Here is a 22253-nt window from a genome sequence, read left to right as displayed (position 1 = left end):
GCATTCAATTTCGCGGAGTATGTGCTTCTGTAGATTTCTGCGTATTTAACTGATGTTTGAGTGGATTGTTGTTAAATTGAATGGTTATCTTATTTCATCACATGATGCAAAAGAACAGTTGCTTTTTAAAAACCTAAAAGTGTAAATTTATTACCTGTTTTTAGGAGCTTCAATTTTGCTTGAAGTAGAATAACGCATCTTTTAAATTTGTCGCTAATTTGATGAAAAAAGTGTTTTCCTTTGTGGGGGGGGGGGGGGGACCCAATATACAGCCAATCTGTCTTTTAACCATGTGAATAAAATTCAAAATAGAATAGCATAATCTTTATAATTGCCGCTAAATTGCTGAAAATGATCGGAGAAAACCTGTATTGTACCTATACAGCCAATCTGTCTTACAATCGAATGAATATCGGTATGCATGCAATGCATGTTTGTTAGGGATAGTAGAGTCTCGTTGGGTTATTCATCTATCGCAGTAGTGTGTTCCATGCCAGCATCCTACCCTCGTACAGCATCACATTAGACGACTGTATCTGCATATACACCTTGGTCTCCGTTTCTCCCCGCAAGGCATATTTACGATCTGTCTGTCCTCTACCTTCAGCGTCAGTGACTTGTAATTTTTTCAGCACCTCAGGTGTCAACATTTTGTTTTGCCTGCTTTTTCTAGTGTGAATCCTGGCTTTCCGTCGGTGTCCCGTTGCAAAGTGGGTCTGTTTTGATTTCGTTATGGGTTGTTTGGTTTAGTTTACCGGGTGTTTATATAAAGACATGTATGATGGAGAGACGCATTGGTTACACCGGAACAATAGGGCGCTTAATTGTCCTGTTTCGTTATAAAATATGAACATTCATGCCTTCTAGAATTGTGGAACCTGAGTAATCTGAAATTGTGGGGTGTGTTTAGATTTCACTTCAATTTGTAATGTTCTGTTGACATGAAAATCAAATGTATATAAATTGTGCAGTATTGTTTTTCATGAGGAGTCCATCTGCCAGTAATGCAAAGTGTTTTTCTAAAATTTGTCAATTATTTCCATTCGGGCACAAGTTCTTTCTTTTAACATGTTTAAAAGCAATGCACATAATGGTAAAAACACTCAACTTGTTTAAAACACTCAATGGCCATACTGCATTTTAATTTTTGATACATTTATCTCTGAAGGCTTTGCATGGTTTTGAAGACATTGTAGTCACACTATTCAGATCTTGTCGTAAATTTGTCACTGAACAGCCCCACAAACCTGATTCAATTCAACCCAGTTGTCAAATATTTCAATAAGTTTCAATCAATCCGTTCTTAAACTATATCCATCATAGTACTAAAAGCAAAGATGGTGTAAACTGAAAATTAAGAGTACATAACTGTCGTTTCATAAAGCTCAATTAAATGAACAACAAAGGCCCGGTCCAACTGCAGCAATAACGAGAACGATAACAACGCAAAAAAAATTGTGTGCTTTCAGATACCGACAACACTACGCTACTTTTTGCGCAGCTGATTGGTTTATCAGAACTGTGCAGAGCTAATAGTTTGCATCATATTATTAGCTTAGCAAGTTTTTTGTGCTTACTTTTTTTGTACAGGCTTTACAAAATTGGACCCTTGATCGTTTAGGGCCCTTGAACTATATATAAACCACGTCAAAGATGGATGCCAAGACTTTGGCAAAAAAGGCACAGATATTATATAGATACTAAGTGGCACTTATTGTCTGACCATTGCCCCCTACTAAGTCCCTTCCCATTTAAAATGTGTGTGTGTGTAGGTAAGACTAAATAACAGAACAAAATTCAATCCTTCCTCCTGATGAGAAGTTATGCCAACATTTTGAGTTCAGTTTGCTCACTGTTCTGTTCAGTTTGCTCGCTGTTCTGTCCAGTTTGCTCACTGTTCTGTTCAGTTTGCTCACTGTTCTGTTCAGTTTGCTCACTGTTCTGTTCATTTTGCTCACTGTTCTGTTCAGTTTGCTCACTGTTCTGTTCAGTTTGCTCACTGTTCTGTTCAGTTTGCTCACTGTTCTGTTCAGTTTGCTCACTGTTCTGTTCAGTTTGCTCACTGTTCTGTTCAGTTTGCTCACTGTTCTGTTCAGGTTGCTCACTGTTCCATTTAGATTTTGGTGTTTGTTTTATGGTTTCTTTTTGTCTTTACAGTGTGCATAGATTATTTACTGTTTTTTGTTGTATTTGTTTTTTAGAGAGTTTTACTTTAACCAAGAATGAACAAGTCAAACAGACATTGTAACACTCTCACATGCTAATTTTAAGTGTTGTCATTTTAGTTTTGTTGTTGCTAATATCTTTATATTTTGAGATAGATGCTTTTCTCTTCTGTTCTCATTGGTTCCTATCTTGTCTTGATGGGATAACAATTGACCCATAACTAAAAGGCAAGCGTGACATGAAGGTACTTTTTCACCAGTCTCTATGCCAACCCTTTTGAGCTGGAAAAAAAGTTGGGTTCATAAAACAGCAGTGTGCTGTATAATGGAATATATTCAAGCAGATGGGCATTTGGAGTGGTACTCATGACTGTTTGCACCGCTGGCCATAGATGGCCAGTCAGAGAAGTGGGAGTTCTAGTATCTACACTCACACCACACCATGATCATGGCCATAGTGGTTAAAAGTCATGTTTCTTGTATAGGGTTATCTGAGAAGTCAAGTGTACCTTTCCAATTCATGACTTCAGAAAAATGTTCATGAAGTATTTTTGAATACTAAAACTTTATTGTTTTTTTTTTTTGTGTTGAATATTAATCATCTTGTAGAAGTTCAACTAAGAACCTAGTTTTATAATCTAGTTTTATAATCGTTGTGATGGGAAAGATGAAGGCAACGAAATATTATATCAAAAATGAAAATACTAAGAAGCCAGTCCTCAAAGTTAACACTGGTTGGCGGGCCTGAGGCCAGTGGTTGTAGCCTCGGGCCAGTCATCTTAAAAATGGTCAAGTCTGTGGTTTTGCGTTTTTTAACTCAGCGCCTTGAGTACCTTGTTTGGTAGATACGTGCGCTATATAAGACTTTGATATTATTATATAATGAATAGGGTAGATGGCCTTAGCTTTCGATCCAATCCGGACCTTCTTCAGAGGCATAAAACAAGTACAAACAAATACATATCCATTTATAGGAAAAGAGAGGGGGAAAGGGATTAAGGAAAGGATCCAGGAAGAAGCGGGAAAATAACAGCCAATCAAAGTTTCTATTTCAGAGACAATATTGGTGGCTATGAACCAATAGAAGTGAAGTGGCGAGGACAAAGGGTGTTTAGAATGAAAGGAAGGGTTACTGGACCATAAAAGTGGTAAATGTATTGTTCGACAACAATGCAGGCTTTGATATTATTATATTATATAAGACTTTGATATTATTATATTATTATTAACTGAGTAGGAACAGGCTGCCTCATTGTGTAATATCTTCAAATCTCTTGAAGAAAAAGTGTTCATATTCTGCCACAATATTTTAATTCGTTATGAAATAAAATGGTATATAATTTACTCAAATGAGATATTCCTTTTGTAAAAAATAGTGGGAAAAGTGGTGGCAGGAAGCGGAAACTTATCCCTCTTGAATATGCTTTACACAAATCGGACAAATGAGATGTATCTAGATCTTCTTTTAGTGTTTTGTTCAACTCATTTTGATTCTTGTCTCAGAAAGTAAATAATAAATGCTTGACATAAACAAAAACCAGCTTTGTCCACTAAATTGATAGAAATGAAGCAGCCCTCAGGGGTCAGAGACACCTTGATGTTATTTGTCACTATAGTTGTTGTTTTAAAGGGACTGGACATGTTTTGTAATATCTCAAAACGCTTGTTAGCATAAAAACTTTCTCTGTAACAAGCAATAGAGAGCTGTTGGGGAGCTAATGGGGAGAGGTTGATACGATAGTATAAAACATTGTGAAAAACTGCTCCCTCTGAAGATTACGTAGTTTTTTAGAAAGATGTAATTTCTCACTCAAATAATCAAAGACTTCAGCTGAGGTCTTTTATTATGCATCTGAAAGCACACAGATTTGTACAACAAGGGTGTTTTTTATTTCATTATTCTCTTGCAATTTCGATGACTGATTAAGCCCAAATTTTCACAGGTTTGTTATTAATTTGATGCAGAGGCTCCTATGTTGGAATACACCAAGTGAGACTACTGGTCTTTGACAATTTTCAACGGTGTCCAGTGCCTTTAGGTAATAATTGAAAGGCGAAGCTTGCACTTGAAGTGTTTGTGTGTTTTCAACCATTTGTGCATCAAGTGTCAGAGTAATCGTACTTTCAATCAGCCGGTTCTCTCATCGACAACGGCGGGGAATTAAAGTGCCTGAAAAAACCTATCAAGAGTAATCTACTCTGTGATTGCTTTGGGTTCCTTCTGCAGACTGACTGGATCTGTGATGAAGGCTATATCGATCGCAACGCCATGTCACGAACCGGGTCTGTAAGTGTCGTGTATTGATCCACCACTCCTCAGCTGCTTGCTTGGCTCGCCTGGTTGGCCAGACTATAGGGAGGAATGGGGAAAACACTCACTCGGACGGATTACTGGCTAAGGGACCCAGTCTCCAAGAGACATTTTTTTGGGGGGGTCATACTGCCTCTTATCATTTTTGAAAGGGCAAGGGCACCAAGGCATTTTCTCCTTGGTATAGGGAACGCTATGAGGAAATTGTTAATTTCTACTGGAGCATTTTAAGGGCACCAAGGCAATGACCAGGGGGCATGGAGGCAATCGCCTTTGTTGCCTCCGTGAAGTATCAAGCTTGCTGCCTGTATATGCTGCTCAATAATGATTGAATACTGATGCTCCGAGTGTAATGTTAGCACCAGACTATTTTCTTTCAAGCCTCATTTGGGTTATATAGACCTTTTTATTGCAACCCAGAGACCAAGTTTTTGCCAACCGAGGTTGGAAAACTAAAGAACGCCATAAAATGCAAAACAAAAACAGATAGCTACAGTATGTGACATTGTTACACAAATATTCAAAAATAGTGTTGAATTTGTTGGAAACAAAACAACAAAATGATGGGAGGTAGGCCCCTATTTTATTTAATTGAACATTTGGAGAAAATGTTGCTGTTGGCTACAACATTATGCTAACATGATCAAACTTTTACTGACATTCGGCCGTCCATGCCAACCAGCACGGTTTGTTTATCAACAACAGTAAGGTCTGTTGTTTATCATTCATGTAAAAGGAGATGGCTGCTCTGTGAAAGACTTACAGTATTTTGCAGTGGATTGTAGCTATCAAAAACACACCGATTTCTAGAGTATTGGGGTCGTTAGCATCCCATGGCCACACTGCATGGAACCACTATTGACTAAGTAAGAGCCAGACAAGCTACCTGCAATGCTACCTCCATTGAGTCAGTCATAGAACAACTATCACAAATTTATTTAGTTAATAACACCGTGGGGAACCTCTATTGAAAGTTGTGTCTGTGTAGCAAGGAGCGTTTACTTATATCCCATTTGAAGATGTACATGTATGTACAACCTTTTGCCTTCTACCATGTATACTACCATGTATACTACCATGTATACTACCAATTCATCAAGTTCTATGCTATTTTATTACAATAACAAATAGACTGGTGCTAGTCTTGTGCTGATTCAAGCAGCTGGTTCTGCTATTAAGTTTAGGATTCTGTTCCAAAGCAACATGTGTGAACCTGAGGTTCATGAAATGTCTTAAAGGCAGTGGACACCATTGGTAATGTCTCAAAACAATTATTAGCATAAAACTTTACTCGGTGACGAGTAATGGGGAGAGGTTGATAGTATAAAACATGGTGAGAAACGGCTCCCTCTGAAGTCATGTAGTTTTCGAGAAAGAAGTAATTTTCTGTGAATTTGGTTTTCGAGACCTCAGATTTAGAATTTGAGGTCTCGAAACCAACCATCTAAATGCACACACTTCGTGTGACAAGGGTGTTTTTTCTTTCATTATTATCTCGCAACTTCGATGACCAATTGAGCTTAAATTTTCACAGGTTTGTTATTTTATGCATATGTTGAGATACTCCAAGTGCGAACACCAAGATACACCAAGTGTCCAATGTCTTTAATATCTGTAAGACTTGCACAGTCTATTATACTGAGTCTTGTTTTACCAACACTGTAGCCATTCTTCCAGCCTCATTTTAATATAGGTTGTCTCGGTCAATTTTGACAAATGAGCGGCCAATTTAACCACCAAGCTATTCTTTTTCGCGCGAAAACGAATCCTACTAAAAATGGGTCATTCGATTTTGTTTTTGATTGGTCAAATGTAATGTTGCGTCATTCGATTTAACAAAATAATCATTCAATTTAACACTTCACCAAAGCAGCATTCAAATTCGCAGACGCTTCTTGAGGCGTGTGTGTCACGAAAAAGAATGACGCTACGCTATATTGAACAGAGTACTAAAGGGATTTGACTTGATTCAAAATGAAATTGAATGGCCGAATTCTGAATTTGAAACGTAGTAACAACTGGAGAGGCAAAATAGCTTTAATTTGAACGCATGAAAACGAAACTAACTGCTCATTTGCCGAATTTGACCGAGAAAACCTATAACATGGATTTGAATGGGAGAAGGAAAAAAATGGCCGCATATGATGAAGACCTGTATGAATTATGCAGTCTAAATCTATCTACAAGACTTGCACTATGATACTGAATCTTATTTTACCAAAAAATAGAACCAGACTATTAGCCCTTCAAGCCTCATGATGGTTACAGGGGTTTGAATGGGAGTAGAAAAAAAGGCCTTATTTGATAAAGCTTAAAGCGCTATGAATTATGTAGTAACACTCGAAACTAATCTAGAAACAATCACCTGCTAATCTCTCATTGGAAAATGCATCTGACTCTGTCAGTCAAATTGAGACAATTATCCCAGTGATTCGCCATTATTTAAAGCAATTACTTAGATTTAATTCACTCAGAGAAGCTTATCACACAATTGGTATGAATTAAACATTTCTACTAAGCGGTTTTGAAATAAGGATTAATAATAGAAGATTGACAGACTGACAGATGGGGAAAAGAAATCAGTGTGGATTATAACCCCCAATCTAAGGTGTGTGGTTCAATTCAATTCAATTCAATTCAATTCAATTCAATAAACGTTTATTCCATACTCTTGTTGAAAAATAAAACAGAAATCAAATTAATATGTATTAGTTTGAGGTGGTTGACCTTATAAGGAAGTAAGGTTTTAAGAAAATCCATAGATGGAAAATGTTATTGATTAAAAATGTAAAGTGCTGGATTTTTACAGGTGTGTATGCCATTTGCTGTCTGGAATTGTGCAGGTATTATGTGTGTGTACACTGATGGCATGCCTGATACTGCACGAAGGCAACAAGGGCGATTTCCTCCATGCCCCCTGGTCATTGCCTTGGTGCCCTTGAAATGCTTCAGTTGAAATAAATTCTTCATAGGGTGCCCTTTACCAAGGAGAAAATGCCTTGGTGCCCCTGCCCTTTCAAAAACGAAGCATACAGGCCTGTGTTGGCTATGTTTACAAGGTACTTATTTATTAAAAGTGTTATCAATTTTAAGTGTATAGGACAAAACAATTTTGATTATAATTTGTAATCCACTATTAAATTTTTTTTATGTGTTTTTGTCTTTCTCTTTCCAGCCACATGGGTAGGAGGAGGTTACATAAATGGAACGGCAGAATATGTCTTCCGATCTGATTATGGGTTACTATGGACACAGGCACCTTGGGGATATGCAGCAAGTCTTATTCTAGGTAAGGAAGTCTTATTGGTGCAGCTTGAAGTAACGGAGAGTGTAAGAAAACTCCATCGCCAAACAGTAGCCATTTTTGTTTCTTTCAGGTTTCCTGTATACCCAGTAATGGTTTTAACTACAATTTATTCAGCAGTAATAAAACCAGACGGTCTGTTTCTACTGTAAGCCTCAATAATGAACTCGTGTAAAGTATGGGACAATAAATTACTTGTGCCTGATCAAAAGTCACAAAACTTCAATTCACAGACTAAAATCAGTCGTGCTTTGTAAAGTTATGCAGGGAAAATGTATACAAAGCAAACTTAAAGGCAAATTTATCCTTTGGATTTTGGATACAATCTTGTTGATAAGAAAGAGGTTACCAGCCAAAATACCATATTATGTCTACAGTTTGTGACTGGTTCCCTGCTTATTTTTGCTTAGCAGACATTTATAGCAGTATTTCTTGCTTAAGCAGTTCTATGAAATTGAACCAAGGGCCCAATGTCATAGAGATGCATATGAACAAAAAGTTGCAAACAATTGTGATTACCAGAAAAGGGTTGCCAGCCAAGTTACTTTTTCATTGTTTACAACTCGTTAATTTCTCTAGGAAGCTCTATGAAATTGGGCCCAAGTGACCTATATACATTTGGCTAGCCATCCATGTACACTGTCTTTATTGTGAGAAATTCAAACTGTAGTGTTCACTTTGTGACCAAGCAATTCGGCTTACCACTCAAATGGCACGCTTTGGTGCATGCATGATAAAAGAGCAAAATGGCCGTGTCCAAGGTCAGTAGAGAACCAAATTATATTAGAACCAGGGATGCCATTCTCATTTCATAGCTTGGAATAGCTTTCATTTTTTCCCTAAAGTTATTAGGTATAACAGAACAAGCATCCATTGTACAATGGCTTTATTTGTGATTTTGTTTTGTTTGACTGTGTCCTTGTTTAAAGGCAGTGGACACTATTGGTAATTACTCAAAATAATTATTAGCATAAAACCTTATTTGGTGATCAGTAATGGGGAGAGGTTGATGGTATGAAACATTGTGAGAAATGGCTCCCTCTGAAGTGCCATAGTTTTTGAGAAAGAAGTAATTTTCCACGAATTTGATTTCAAATGCAAAAACCAGTGCAGGCCTAATACTTCATGGAGGCAATGAAGGCATTGAAGGTGATGTCCCCATTGCCCCTGGTTATTGCCTTGGTGCTCTTGAAATGCTCCATTAAAAATTTACAATTTCCTCACAGGGTGGTGCCCTTTTATACCAAGGAGAAAATGCCTTGGTGCCCTTGCCCCGAAGCATACAGGCCTGTAGTGTTTTTGAATGATGTTTTTTGCAATCTCTTTCCATTGCAAAGGTCGTACCAAAAGTGTAGGACTGCAGCGTAGATTTAGGGTTGAAGAATTCAAACTGGTTTAGCCTAGATTGTATAATAACAGGACCACAGTTTGGAAATTTTAATTTGCCGCCCTGCCTTAAAGATACATCGTCTGATTTTCTTGCCAAATTTACTGTAGAGAAATGATGTAAATATTAGATGGCTATTTTTCTGTTAGTCGATCATATTGCGCATGACTTTTCCATTGAGTCACTGACCGCAACAAATCTGTCAGCATTTAGTAATAACAGCCTTCTGTAGTGCTAGAAATAGACACTCAGCACCAAGATCTCTGACAACTTGTCGCAATGCACTATGTAGGCGTGCACACAAGTAAGGCTAAAAAAAGTCCAAGCTTTATGTTTTCTCCTGTATCCTGAAACTTGTACAGTAAGCACAAAATCAATCGTTAGGCAGCTCTGGTACCATGGAGATGGGCCGTGACTGTTCTGTGGCAGGTCTAAAACTTCACCTTTGAGAGGGCAAGGCCATTCTCATTTTGCAAAGGGCACTTCCATTAGAAAATCTTAAAATGTATGGGAAACCTTTGAAGGGGCACCAAGGCCAAGACCAGGGCAACAGAGGCCATACGCTTTTTTGAGGTAAGGCGGACGTGATACGCCTCTCTTAATACTTATGCATAACGTCATAATTCTTACCCAAAATGAGTTAGCATTGTGACGTACCAAGAGAGGCGTATAGGAGTGTACTGTTTGGTTTGGGTGTATACAGACAAATTTACCCAAACCTTTATAGGTATTGTGTCCGCCGTATCTCAAAAAAGGCTTTTGGCCTCTATTGTCTAGGCCTGCTGTGGCGCACCGATGCGGTGATCGTGTGAGTGGTGGAATGTTTGTCTTATTAAGCAAAAGTTATATCATCAGTGCTTTGAAGGACCTGACACTGTGCATGACATATTATGGTTCTTCTTTCTGAGACCTCATCTGTCAATATTTGTTTTATAGGCAGTGGACACTATTGGTAATTACTCAAAATAATTATTAGAATGAAACCTTACTTGGTTACAAGTGATGGAGAGCTGTTGATAGTATAAAACATTGTGAGAAATGGCTCCCTCTGAAGTAATGTAGTTTGCGAGAAAGAGGTAATTTTCCACGAATTTGATTTGAATCAACCATCTGAAAGCACACAACTTCATGTGACCAGGGTGTTTTGTTCTTTCATAATTATCTCGCAACTTCAACAACCAATTGAGCTCAAATTTTCACAGGTTTGTTATTTTATGCATATGTTGAGAAGTGAGAAGACTGGTCTTTGACAATTACCAATAGTGTCCAGGGTCTTTAAGAATATTCTAAATTGTTTCATTTTATTATTTTATACAACTTTCAAGACAGTGGACACTATTGGTAATTGTCAAAGACTAGTCTTCACAGTTGGTGTATCTCAACATATGCATAAAATAACAAACCTGTGAAAATTTGAGCTCAATCGGTTGTCGAAGTTGCGAGATAGTAATGAAAGAAAAAACACCCTTGTCACACGAAGTTGTGTGCTTTCTGATGCTTGATTTCGAGACCTCAAATTCTAAACTTGAGGTGTGAAATCAAATTCACAGAAAATTACTTCTTTCTTGAAAACTACGTCACTTCAGAGGGAGCTGTTTCTCATAATGTTTTATACTATCAACCTCTCCCCATTACTAGTAATCAAGAAAGGTTTTATGATGATAATTATTTTGAGTAATTATACCTGTGTCCACTGCCTTTAGAATATTCTAAATTGTTTGGTTTTTGTTGTTGATAAAACTTTAAATCCCGCTACTCCACTTTTGTTGTCATTTTTAGGAGGCTTGATGTTTGCCAAAGCTATGCGCTCACAGGGTTACATCACCATGTTGGACCCGTTCCAGCTGAAGTATGGTTCCCGGATGGGAGGCCTTCTGTTCATCCCTGCCCTCACCGGAGAGCTCTTCTGGTCGGCGGCCATTTTGAACGCTCTTGGTAAGGAAAGCCTGTTCGTCTCTGGTTAACGGTTGAAGGTTTCCTTCAATTTGATTTTTAGGGGGTGATGTTGCTCCAGAATGAACAACTGACAGGGCAATATTGAACCTTGTTCCTCAAAATTTTTGTTGCATTTATGCCAATGCCTTTATGTAATTTGGGTCCATCCTTAAATCAAAACCAAATATATGGTATCTCACGCCTACGATTTTTGTGGTATGCCTAATCCCATGTAAAGGCTGGGTTAGAGTCAGTCGTGCGATGGTTGCGCGATGGAAATCTTGACGCAGCTATCATAAAAAAAAGTAGTTTACATGCCTCAGCGATGACTATAAACTGTGTTTTTTTAGGATGATCATGCGTCAAGATTTCCATCATGCGACCGACTATAAACCAGCCTTATTAGTGTAGTCCTCGGTCGAACAGAATAAAAAAAAACATAAATTTTTAATGTTAATGGGGTGGTTAGAGTTTTCTACATGTCTGGATCAATAATGTGTTTGACAGTTGTGTCACAACATACCTGATGGTTTAGTCAATAAAATGTTACAGCAACAATTTTATTGTACTCATTTTAGTCAAAGTTAACAAGGATTTGGTTTACCATTGATTTAAGATGTCCTATGTGTGTAATTTGAGCATTTCAAAGTATATTTATTTGCACTGAAGAATCTAAGGTTACTCTCTTAATTTCTATCCAATTACAAAGCCTCCAATTTGCCAAGCATGAAAAATAATAGTAGTTACATAGTTACAACATTAGCGCTTAATACATTAAGCATTCATAATGACAAACCATTAGAGTTTTGTAGATACATTAATTCATGAGTACCAAGTTTATAAAATCGGGAAATCTCTGTATGGTTGTACAAAATCCTCAAAGATTTACATGGTATGTATTTAGCTTACCCATTCTAATTGGCTTCGATTTTGTTTTAATGAACAAAAATTTGTTTGAAAAGTCTTTGAAAGACAAACTTTCCTGGTAGGTCACAAAGAGGCCCGTTCAAAATATGGAGAACCACTTGTTATTACAGTTTACCGGTTTATTTAGTTTCATGTTCCATGTAAACCGCCTTTTGAGGAACATTTTTAGTGCCTAAAGCTTGTTACTTTGACCTTCTTTAACAAAGAGCAATAAAGATAAATATTTTGATCCAAAATTTTGTTGAGTGTTAGAATAGAACTTATGCATGTGACGTCATTTAGGTAGGGTGCCTTGTGAAGAGGAATATTTACTAAAAGATTTTTTCAGTCCTGCGATGATGTTTTGAATTTCTTCACCTGAAGAGCCCTTGAGCATAATGTGTGGATTAAACACAGAGCTTTTTAAATCTGAGCAGGTGTAAGAATGATCAAATCGAAAGAAAGTTTTTTCATATTTCTAAAAATTTACCCTCGTCCCCAGCTAGAGGTCAAAAGAAGGTTGCCCAATGACCCATTCTATTATCCCACCTTGCATACATGGATACATGTATGCGTTACCATTGTTTCCTTGTTTCTAAGATGGTGGCATCATGACGTCAGTGCATAAGGTCCGTTCAGGCCAAGTGATTTTTTGTTTATGGATATCGCAACCAGATAACGCCTAAAGTGATTTTGTGTTGTTTTACTGTGAACAGGAGCAACCATCAGCGTGGTGCTAGAACTGGACACCAAGATTTCCATCATAGTCTCCGCCTGCATCGCTGTGTTTTATACGTTCTTCGGCGGGCTGTACTCTGTAGCCTACACTGATGTTGTGCAGCTCATTTGCATATTTATTGGCCTGGTAAGTGCCTTGAATGAAGGCTAACTGTATCAAATTGCAGGGACAAATAATCTTGACTTGTCTCCATGGGATGAATGCATTTCTGGAGTTAACGTGAAGAAATGTAGTGACTGTAAACGTCGTCTAACGTTGTCATCATTGTGAGCATTTCAAATTATGACTTTCTTGGTCTTAAAATGGGTAAGGCTACATTACAAAAGCGTTTGCTTTTGGTGGTCTGAAATCACATTATTGAAATGTAGTGTTTTGGGTGGTTGGTTTTTGGTGGGTTTCATAAATCATAACAAAAAATTGATAAGATAAAATGCTAACAGCTATACAGGTTGAAATAATCAATTGGCATATTTACAATGTACACCGTATGAACTCTCAACCTAAAAAACAACAACTGGTACATGCATTTCAAATGTCAAGTAAAATAAGCTTGATGAATAAGGACATTAATCAAATAGTTCAACTGGAGAATTGAGTTTACTACCTTTAAAGGCAGTGTAGCTACTCTACTTGTGTAACCCTCAACAGCTGAACTTCAAACATGACTCAGTACTCTAACAAGTTTCTTCCGAAAAAAAAAAACTGACCTGAGTTTTTTCTCAAGGGCTATGAGAAAGACTGCTAGGGTCAAACATCAGCCTTTGAACATTTAAAAAAAATTAATACAACACAAAGGTAATTTTGGTAGAACAAAAAGCGTTTGCAATGTCCAATCTTTTTTGTGCAAATTTATATGCCATTGGATTTCGTTGTTGTTGACTGCCATGATCTAGATGGAATGGCGCTATACAAATCTGGTTATTATTCTTACACCAAGGTTACACCTCTTGCTTGTTCTGTAAACTGGTTGGCTGAAACACAGTCACGTGGGATGAACTCATATAGGCTAGTGATTGCGTGCGCGTATGTTATTATTATTATTATTATTATGACGGTATTCCCATTTCATATTTCCTGAACAATAAAAACTTGAGTTTGATGATAAATATACCCTTTCCAAAACCATTGTTCCATCTTTTCCTTTTGAAAGTCATTTTTAGTTTTCTGTTTTTCTCTATTGCAGTGGGTTTGTATTCCCTTTGCTTTCACCAACTCTGCAGTGTCCAATATTGCACTGACATCTGACGCCTGGCTGGGTAAATGGGACTCGACGTATGCTGGAGTATGGGTTGATTCTGCTCTTCTTCTTGTAAGTAAAGACCAGTCTTAAAGAAACACGTTGTCTTGGATCGATCGAGTTGGTCTATGAAAAGAAGTTTTAAAAGTAGAATATAATGATCCACACAAATATGCCTCGAAATTGCATGGTTTTCCTTGTAGGTCTTGACCTAACACGGCACGCCATATTGTGGAGTCAAGTTTTTGACTTCATAAAATTAACGACCATGTTAGTATGCAAAGTAAAAAGAAAACCTCGCAATTTCTCGTCTTTTGTCTAACCAACATCAATGCGAAACAAACGAGCGGCAAAGGGCGATATAAAGAAAATATTTGGGCAATGTATAAAGCATTACGGCTCAGCTGACTTTGGGTCTCTGCACCGAATAATGTATTAATTCATTTATGCGATCAAATTAATTATGGCTGTTCAAGCTAAGTCGGAAAATGTATTTTTTTTATATAACAAAAAACTGTATTTGTACTGAGTGTTTCAATAACAAAACAGTGCTGGGTGCTGATCAGAGTTTATCCTCATCAAAGATGCAAATAGAATAGAACAAGGTTAAGTTTGTGTCCGTTTGCAGGCGTTTTTTTAAACATTCCACTTGACGGTCAGTATGGTCTCTAAAGTGTAAATTCATTGGGAGGCCGTAGCAGTCGGAACCACACTGTTTGACCTTCACCTAAGTCGCATTCAGCTGTAAAATATTTAAGTATAAAACTGTCAGAGTCGTGTCCTGAAGTGACAGTTCCTCGGACAATAACATGACACTCTTCCTCAAGTTTCTGAAATCAAATTTGTCACACTACATGTACTCAATCCGATCACCACAAAATAGGAATATTTATTTTATAATTTATTTCTACTCCTACACCGATGTGTATTAGGCTCTATATATTCAGTACTTTCACGAGTTCTGTGAAAATAAATGCACAGAACTCGGGAAAGTACTGAGTATTCAGTGTTGATACACATAGGCCCTTTACTAAACCACGGCTTTTGATTCAGCATCGGGCTCCGTTCTCACATCTGAAGTCCTGATTACGTACGCAGGGTCCTAGCCAGCATCGCTACCATGGGCAGCGGGCCGTATTGATACCTCTCGTCACTAACCACTAGGAGGCATGTACTGGGAAACAACTCTGATTGGCTCAGGAAAATGGTTATGCATTAGATGTCAAGTGCGTGCGCGGTAGTTTTAAGATATTTGTATGTTGATCATGCCCGCATTTTTTATGACACGAACACGTTTTTAAAAACAAAAACAAGAACATTCTTTGAGACGAAAGACATGGGTGCGAGTGTAGAAAAGATTGAATAATGAATATGTACACTCATTTATGGCTCATTTAAATGTGCTAGCATAAAGCACGTTTAAATTTGCCAATTCCAGGGGTTATGATCGAGCAAGGCATGCTGGGAAAAATTGGCGCGGTGAGATTGATCACCCCTGGGAGCGAGGTTGGGTCCTAGCTAGCCTAAGCCGAGTCTTGAGCCAAAGCCATGGATTCAAAAAGGACCATTGGTGTAAACAAATTAATAAACAGTATTGTCCAAGGCCCACACTTCGTGTATCACAACTTCTATATCAAATAACAAACCTGTGAAAATTTAGGCTCAATCGGTCATCGGAGTCGGGAGAAAATAACGGGAAAACCCACCCTTGTATCCGCGCGTTTCGCCGTGGTCAGGACATGTGTTTAAAATAAATCCGTAATTCTCGCTATCAATAATTAATATTGTTTTACTGTTTTCTCAAAAAGTAAAGCATTTCATGGAATAATATTTCAAGAGAAGTCTTTCACCACTACCTTCTTTAAACCCTGTAAGTTATTTGTAAATCTGTGAACTTTTTTTTTTTTTTCTGTGCCGAAAGGGTATATTAATATTGATTTTGTTGAGTTCAACACCAATCCCTACAACATGATTTAAAACCATCAGCTAATGGTATGCCTCTATGTATTTTGATCGTTCTCTCTGCTGTAATCATATCTAAAACTAATCTCTCAATTTCCCCCCCAACGCAGATATTTGGAGGTATTCCATGGCAGGTTTATTTCCAGCGTGTCCTGTCATCTAAGACAGCAGAGCGAGCTCAGGCTCTGTCCTTTGTGGCAGCCTTTGGGTGTATCCTGATGGCCATTCCTTCAATTCTTATTGGTGCTATAGGAGCCAGTACAGGTTAGATTTACATTCCTCAATTCACAGTCCCAATTGCTTAGAGAAAATACTTCCGTGAGAATTACACTACGGTGTGAAAAACATCATCCCCCCATACCCAGATCTTATTTCCCTTTAAAGGGTATATGTACTTTTTCCTAACAAAAAACACAATGTCCACAGATATACATTAAACTTACACAGTTTGAAGATTATGACAGTAGAAAGCTTCCCTTGAAATTTTACTTACTGCAGGTCGTGAGGTGCTGTAGTTTTTGAGAAATGAGTAAAAGTAATAATTTTCGTCTCAGTTTTAGCATGTAAAAACGTTTTAACCAGTTATGCTATGGTTTTGGTATAATATCATAACTGGTTAAGGGGATTTTACATGCTAAAATAGTTTTGGTCTCATGAGACCAAAACTATTTTGTGACTTGTTTTACTCATTTCTCAAAAACTTCACAACCTTAGTTAGTAATATTTGAAGGGAAGCTTTCCACTGTCATTATCTTCAAACCCTGTAAGTTTAATGTAAATCTATGGACACTTTGAAAAGGTATCCAAACCCTTTAAAGGGAAGGTACACGTTTGGTAAATGTTTGGGAATACTCACTTGGTGTATCCCAACATAAGCATAAAATAACAAGCCTGTGAAAATTTGAGCTAAATTGGTCATCGAAGTTGCGAGAAATTGATGAGAGAAAAACACACTCTTGTTGGATGAATTTGTGTGCTTTCAGTAGGAATGAAAGACTTCTTACCGTTGGCAAGGGCTTAAAAACATACTGTTCTTCATTGTTTTTCACAATGGAAACGAGTGTTTATGATGTAAAAACCAAATAATAAAAAATCCCTTATTTACAAATCATTTGTTAGATATAATACTACCAGCAACAGTAGTAATTTAGGTAATATTTTAAATGTTCATGAAGCTGTCCATGAAATTTGAAAGAAAAAAAGGAAACAAAATTAAAATAGGTCAACATTTGTAGGTAGTGTAGTTAGCAGATGGTTCATAAATATTGTTTAAGTTTTGTTTTACACCATCACTCATTTTATACTTTAATATAGAAGTCTTTTATTATTTTAGTGAGAAATCACCTCTTTCTCAAAATCTATGCTACTTAAGAGGGAGCCCTTTCTCACAATGTTTTATACTATCAACAACTCTACAATGCTCGTTACCAAGTCAGTTTTCAAGTTAATATTTGTTTTGAGTTAATTACCAACTGTGTACTTTCCCTTTGAAGGCACTTGACATGTTTGGTAATTACGCATAATATATATTAGCATAAAACCGTACTTGGTAATGAGCAACAGAAAGCTGTTGATAGTATAAAACATTGTGAGAAACAACTCCCTCTGAAAACATGGTTTTTGAGAAAGAGGTAATTTCTCTCTAAAATAATAAAAGACCACTGGCCAGAAGCCTTTTATTACAATCTGAAAGCACACTATTTTGCACAACAAGGGTGTTTGTTCTGTCATCATTTTGGTGTTTGGTCTGTGACAACTACCAAACGTGTTCACTGCCTTTAAAGGCACTGGACACTTTTGGTAACTACTCAAAATAATTGCAGCATTAAAAACTTACTTGATAACAAGCAACAGAGAGTTGTTATTAACACTGGTATTAATTATTGTGAGAAACGGCGCCCTCTGAAGCAATGTAGTTTTTGAGAAAGAGGTAATTTCTCTCTCATTAACAGACTTCAGGCCTGAAGCCTTTAATGAGGCATCTGAAAGCACACAAAATTGGTGCAGCAAGGGTGTTTTTTCTTTCAATATTCTCTTGCAACTCAGATGACCAATTGAGTCCAAATATTCAAAGATTTGTTATTTAATGCATATGCTGAGATACACCAAGTGATAATACTGGTCCTTGACAATTACCAAAGGTGTCCAGTGTCCTTAACTAAATCAAGATGACATGCCTGTGATTTGTCAAGACTCTTCTTGATGTAAGGATTCTTCACTAATATCAATTGAACCTTCAGATTTTCGTGACAGAAGTGAAATTACTGTCCCAGAGATGTCCTTGTGATGACCTATACCTTAAGATATGTAAATGAAATTGTGTACAGAGTTTGAAAAAGATTCTAAAATGTAACATCCTATACTTCCTTAATTTTTAACCTTGTGGGTTATTACTTGATACCCTATAAATTGAGTTGGCTTCATCTCCAGAACAAAAAGTTAATCTTGATTGGCTGTGCTAGATTTTGTGTAAGCGTAGAATGCCTAGTAACGTGGAGTAGGCACGTGCACAAGCCAAATTTCCCCGCTAACCCGTGAAATATGCTTGACATAAGCACAACATTTTCTGATTTGGTATGCACCGATTCTTTGCAAAGCCATGAAATTGGCCCCTTTTACTTAAAGCATAAGCGTAAGATCGTAACTAATTTGCATTATTTGTAAAGGTCTATTGAAATTTCTATTTTGACAATATTTCCTTTTTTTTCTTCATTTATTATAAACGTTTCTTCTTTGTTATCAGACTGGAGCAATACTACCCTAGATCTGTCGAAAGTAAACCCCTATAACCAAACCAGCTTGCTGCTGCCGTTGGTCATCCAGTACCTGACGCCACAGGTCGTATCCTTCATCGGTCTTGGGGCAGTGTCCGCCGCTGTCATGTCATCGGCTGATTCCTCAATCCTGTCAGCCAGCTCCATGTTCACCCGTAACATCTACAAGTTGATTTTCAGACAGTCGGTGAGTTAGGTCTATATTAAGGGAAGAGCAGCAGTTGATTTCACCAAACTCTTCCTAATTTAGGATTAATCTTAGGACTTAGGATGAGTTAAGTTTGTTACCATAGTCGTTAGGACGCATTGAACTCATCCTTAGTTAGAGCGAGTTACTCGTCCTAACTTGAGATAGGATTAATCATAGTGTGTTGTGAAATTGACTGCCAGGGCCTTGGATAGTAGAGTAGCTCAAGCTTAAATTGGATTCAATAAAAATTTAAAAAATCCATGTAGGCAAAATTGACTGTTTTTTCGCTGCTTATAACACTCAACTACAAAACTTGTGCATCAACTGCGCACAGTTTAAAATGTTCAAGGAGTTAATTATCCTTTTAGTTGAAAGAGCTTTCATACATTCCCAGTATGCAAGAATAAAAACAATAGGGCATCTGGGCATGCCTACCAACTGGTCCACTGGGTGGGCAAAACAAAAATTAACTTGCGTGACCAATCACAGATCCCAGATTTCCAGAGGCCGTTGCCACCTACTCCTAGGGCTGAAACAGGGTTACCCCTTTTACAGTCCATACGGATGTAGTTTGTGTGTCATCAATCCGAAGCCTGGCCGGTAGGGCAGAAAGCACTACCTCCCCAATTTTCACAGTAAGTGTCACGACCGGGATTCGAACCAACACCCTGCTGATCAAACACCAGAACTTGAATCCGGTGCTCTTAACCGCTCGGCCATGACACGCCACTGTTGTTTGGGAGGTTTAATGTTTTAAAATGTATAGAGTTAAGCCCGGTTCATACTTCATGCGAATGCGAAGCGAATTTGACGTGAATTTGACGTCACAACCCTCCTTTTGCAGCAATATTCGCAAGTGAGTCGAGCAGAGGGCAACTGCTGCGAATTATTCGTTGCGAATTTGTGACGTCAACATTCGCTGCGCATGAAGTATGAACCGGGCTTTACCAATTCTTTTAAACATTTGTCAATAATCATTGTTTTTTTCATTATGTTTTGTTTGACAGGCCTCTGAGGTTGAGCTTCTGTGGGTGATGCGTATTGGTATTGTATTAGTGGGTGTTGTAGCGGCCATTCTCGGCCTGGTCATCACCTCTGTGTACGAGCTCTGGTTCCTCTGCTCAGATTTTGTCTATGTCGTTCTTTTTCCCCAACTCTTTTGTGTTGTGTATTTCTCCAAGTGCAATACCTATGGCTCTTTGCTAGGCTACATACTTGCACTGTTTCTACGTCTAGGAGGGGGCGATCCGACATTAAACATCGCCCCGATCATACACTATCCTTACTATAATAAAGTTGACGGACAACTCTTCCCGTTTAAGACACTAGCCATGCTTATGTCAATGTTGTGTATAATTTCGGTGTCGTACTTGTTAGACTTCCTGTTCAGGAGTGAACGGATCCCCATGAAGTACGACTTCTTCAGTTGTATTTTCAATCTTCCCGCCGATGAGAGTCAAGACAAATACGACAACGTCAACGGGGAGAAGCTTCAACTGAGGAAGCTGGATCCCATGGGGCTGCCGGCAGCGGAAGGAACCACAGCCGTCACTCCGCAGCAACGAGAGAAGCTCCTGGACATCACACGCGGGATTATCCCCGAGTCGGCATCGAGGGAACCGCTGCAGGAAGACTATGCATCCAGCCCTTCTAGTGAATAGCGCCCTCTATGTGTTGTAGTGAGCCATAGGCTTTTTATGCAATACAATAACAGTGTAACAGTATTTGTACATGGATCCCCTTACGTCTTTGTCCAAATAAGGGGTGTTATCAGTGGCTATGGCTTGGTCAATGTGTTTAACATCAAAGCCATCAGTCGTAGCCACTCAAACCAAATTTGGGTATAGCGTACAACTTGTTTTAGTCCCAATGCACAATGTTTTCTTAGTGGTTAGATTGTTTAATTAGTTAGGCCTACCCAAGCTTTTGTTTATCAAGTGAATGCAATGTCAGCAACAGATGAATTTTTTTTTAATTTAATTGGAAACATGAAGGGGTTAAGTCATTGTTTGGTTTTCTCACGTTGTTAATTTTCTGCCAGTTTGCTATTATTTACAGATTGTGTAACATGGTTCAGACCATGGCACAATTTTGATAAAGATTGAAACAACAAATATATGAAATTTATGATCTTAACGTGTATATTCTATTAACTGAAATATTTGCGGTAATTCTCCATGCCGCAGATTTGTTTGAAAAACATCAGAACATGTTTTGGCATGCTAGATCAAAGTATTACATAATACAGAGATGAGAAATGACAGTATTTTGTACGTCTGCTTGGTGACACCCAATAGCTATTAGTTTGCTCTTAAATCTTCCCTTGGGTGGGAATTCCATCATTTCAGTAAAAAGTTTTCATCAGTAATGTTTTCTTCACCCCGGCATATTAAATAGTTCTCAAAATCAACAACAAAACATGCGCACTTCATTGAATAAAGCACAGTGACATTGCCCACCAAAATGGCGCATTCAAGATTATTCTGATGATGACGTCGGGGGAATTGGGTCAATAGAACAATCATAAGCAATTTTAAAGACCTTTAAAATGGCTGCCATTGTATGTTATATTACTCTATCTTTATTTTTCTTAATGATACAAATCTGTCATCAAAGGCGCAATTCCATTACCTACCTGTCGCCTTAATCACTAGTCCAAACCAAAGATTATAGAGCGCCGCAAGGCGCAAGATGCGGAACTCGGGCTGAAATGTGAAATCCCACTGGACGCCATTTCGGCAAGTAACTCTTTTGATACAACAATAGATCAGTGCAGATCAGTGCAGACAATGACCATTCCTTTCAATGGGAAACAAAACATTCACTTGCTGAAATGGCGCCCATGCGTATTTCATGTTCCAACAATAGATAAAGCTTCAGTTCTGCATCTTGTGCCTTGCGGCGCTCTATAATCTTTGGTCCAAACCCATAAAATTGTTGCTTAGTTGTAAAGCAATGGCTTATGCATATGCATTTTTTATGTAACACCTCTTGCATAACACAAGGATCATTAAGTGGTTACCTAATATCACTGTATTACTAAGGAAAACAAAATTTGAGTCCTTTATCAGTAGATATATACATCGATCTATCCACAAATCAAATATGATTTCCAAGAAGTTGCAAATTTGGATTATAGTCAACACAATGCCAACTTCTGTTTACTGTGGCTATTAACTACAGAAAAGATACATTGTTAAAGGCACTGGACACTTTCGGTAATTACTCAAAACAATTATTAGCATAAAACCTTACTTGGTAACAAGTAATGGGGAGCTGTTGATAGTATAAAACATTGTGAGAAACGGCTCCCAAACTTAGATTTTTAGGTCTTGAATTCAAG

The 22253-nt window shown here is 37.8% G+C and overlaps 1 protein-coding gene and 1 non-coding gene across 2 annotated transcripts in view; both read left to right on the top strand.

Moving 5' to 3' along the window:
* Positions 1-21644, top strand: part of LOC117294634 (high-affinity choline transporter 1-like) — a 62989-nt gene extending 41345 nt beyond the window's left edge. Inside the window, exons 4-10 of the mRNA XM_033777135.1 lie at positions 7652-7765; positions 10947-11102; positions 12725-12873; positions 13931-14056; positions 16057-16210; positions 18690-18907; positions 19918-21644. Coding sequence (XP_033633026.1) covers positions 7652-7765; positions 10947-11102; positions 12725-12873; positions 13931-14056; positions 16057-16210; positions 18690-18907; positions 19918-20571 — 1571 coding nt within the window. The 3' untranslated portion in view covers positions 20572-21644. The remainder of the gene's footprint in view (positions 1-7651; positions 7766-10946; positions 11103-12724; positions 12874-13930; positions 14057-16056; positions 16211-18689; positions 18908-19917) is intronic.
* Positions 12360-12446, top strand: LOC117295193. Its single transcript, XR_004519657.1, has one exon. It is a non-coding gene; the product is annotated as a small nucleolar RNA SNORD36 (small nucleolar RNA).
* Positions 21645-22253: the final 609 nt, after the last annotated feature.

Source organism: Asterias rubens, chromosome 9 (assembly GCF_902459465.1).
Source record: "Asterias rubens chromosome 9, eAstRub1.3, whole genome shotgun sequence".
NCBI lineage: Eukaryota > Metazoa > Echinodermata > Asteroidea > Forcipulatida > Asteriidae > Asterias > Asterias rubens.
Note: the sequence above shows the minus strand (reverse complement) of the source record. Positions and strands in the feature narration are given on the sequence as shown.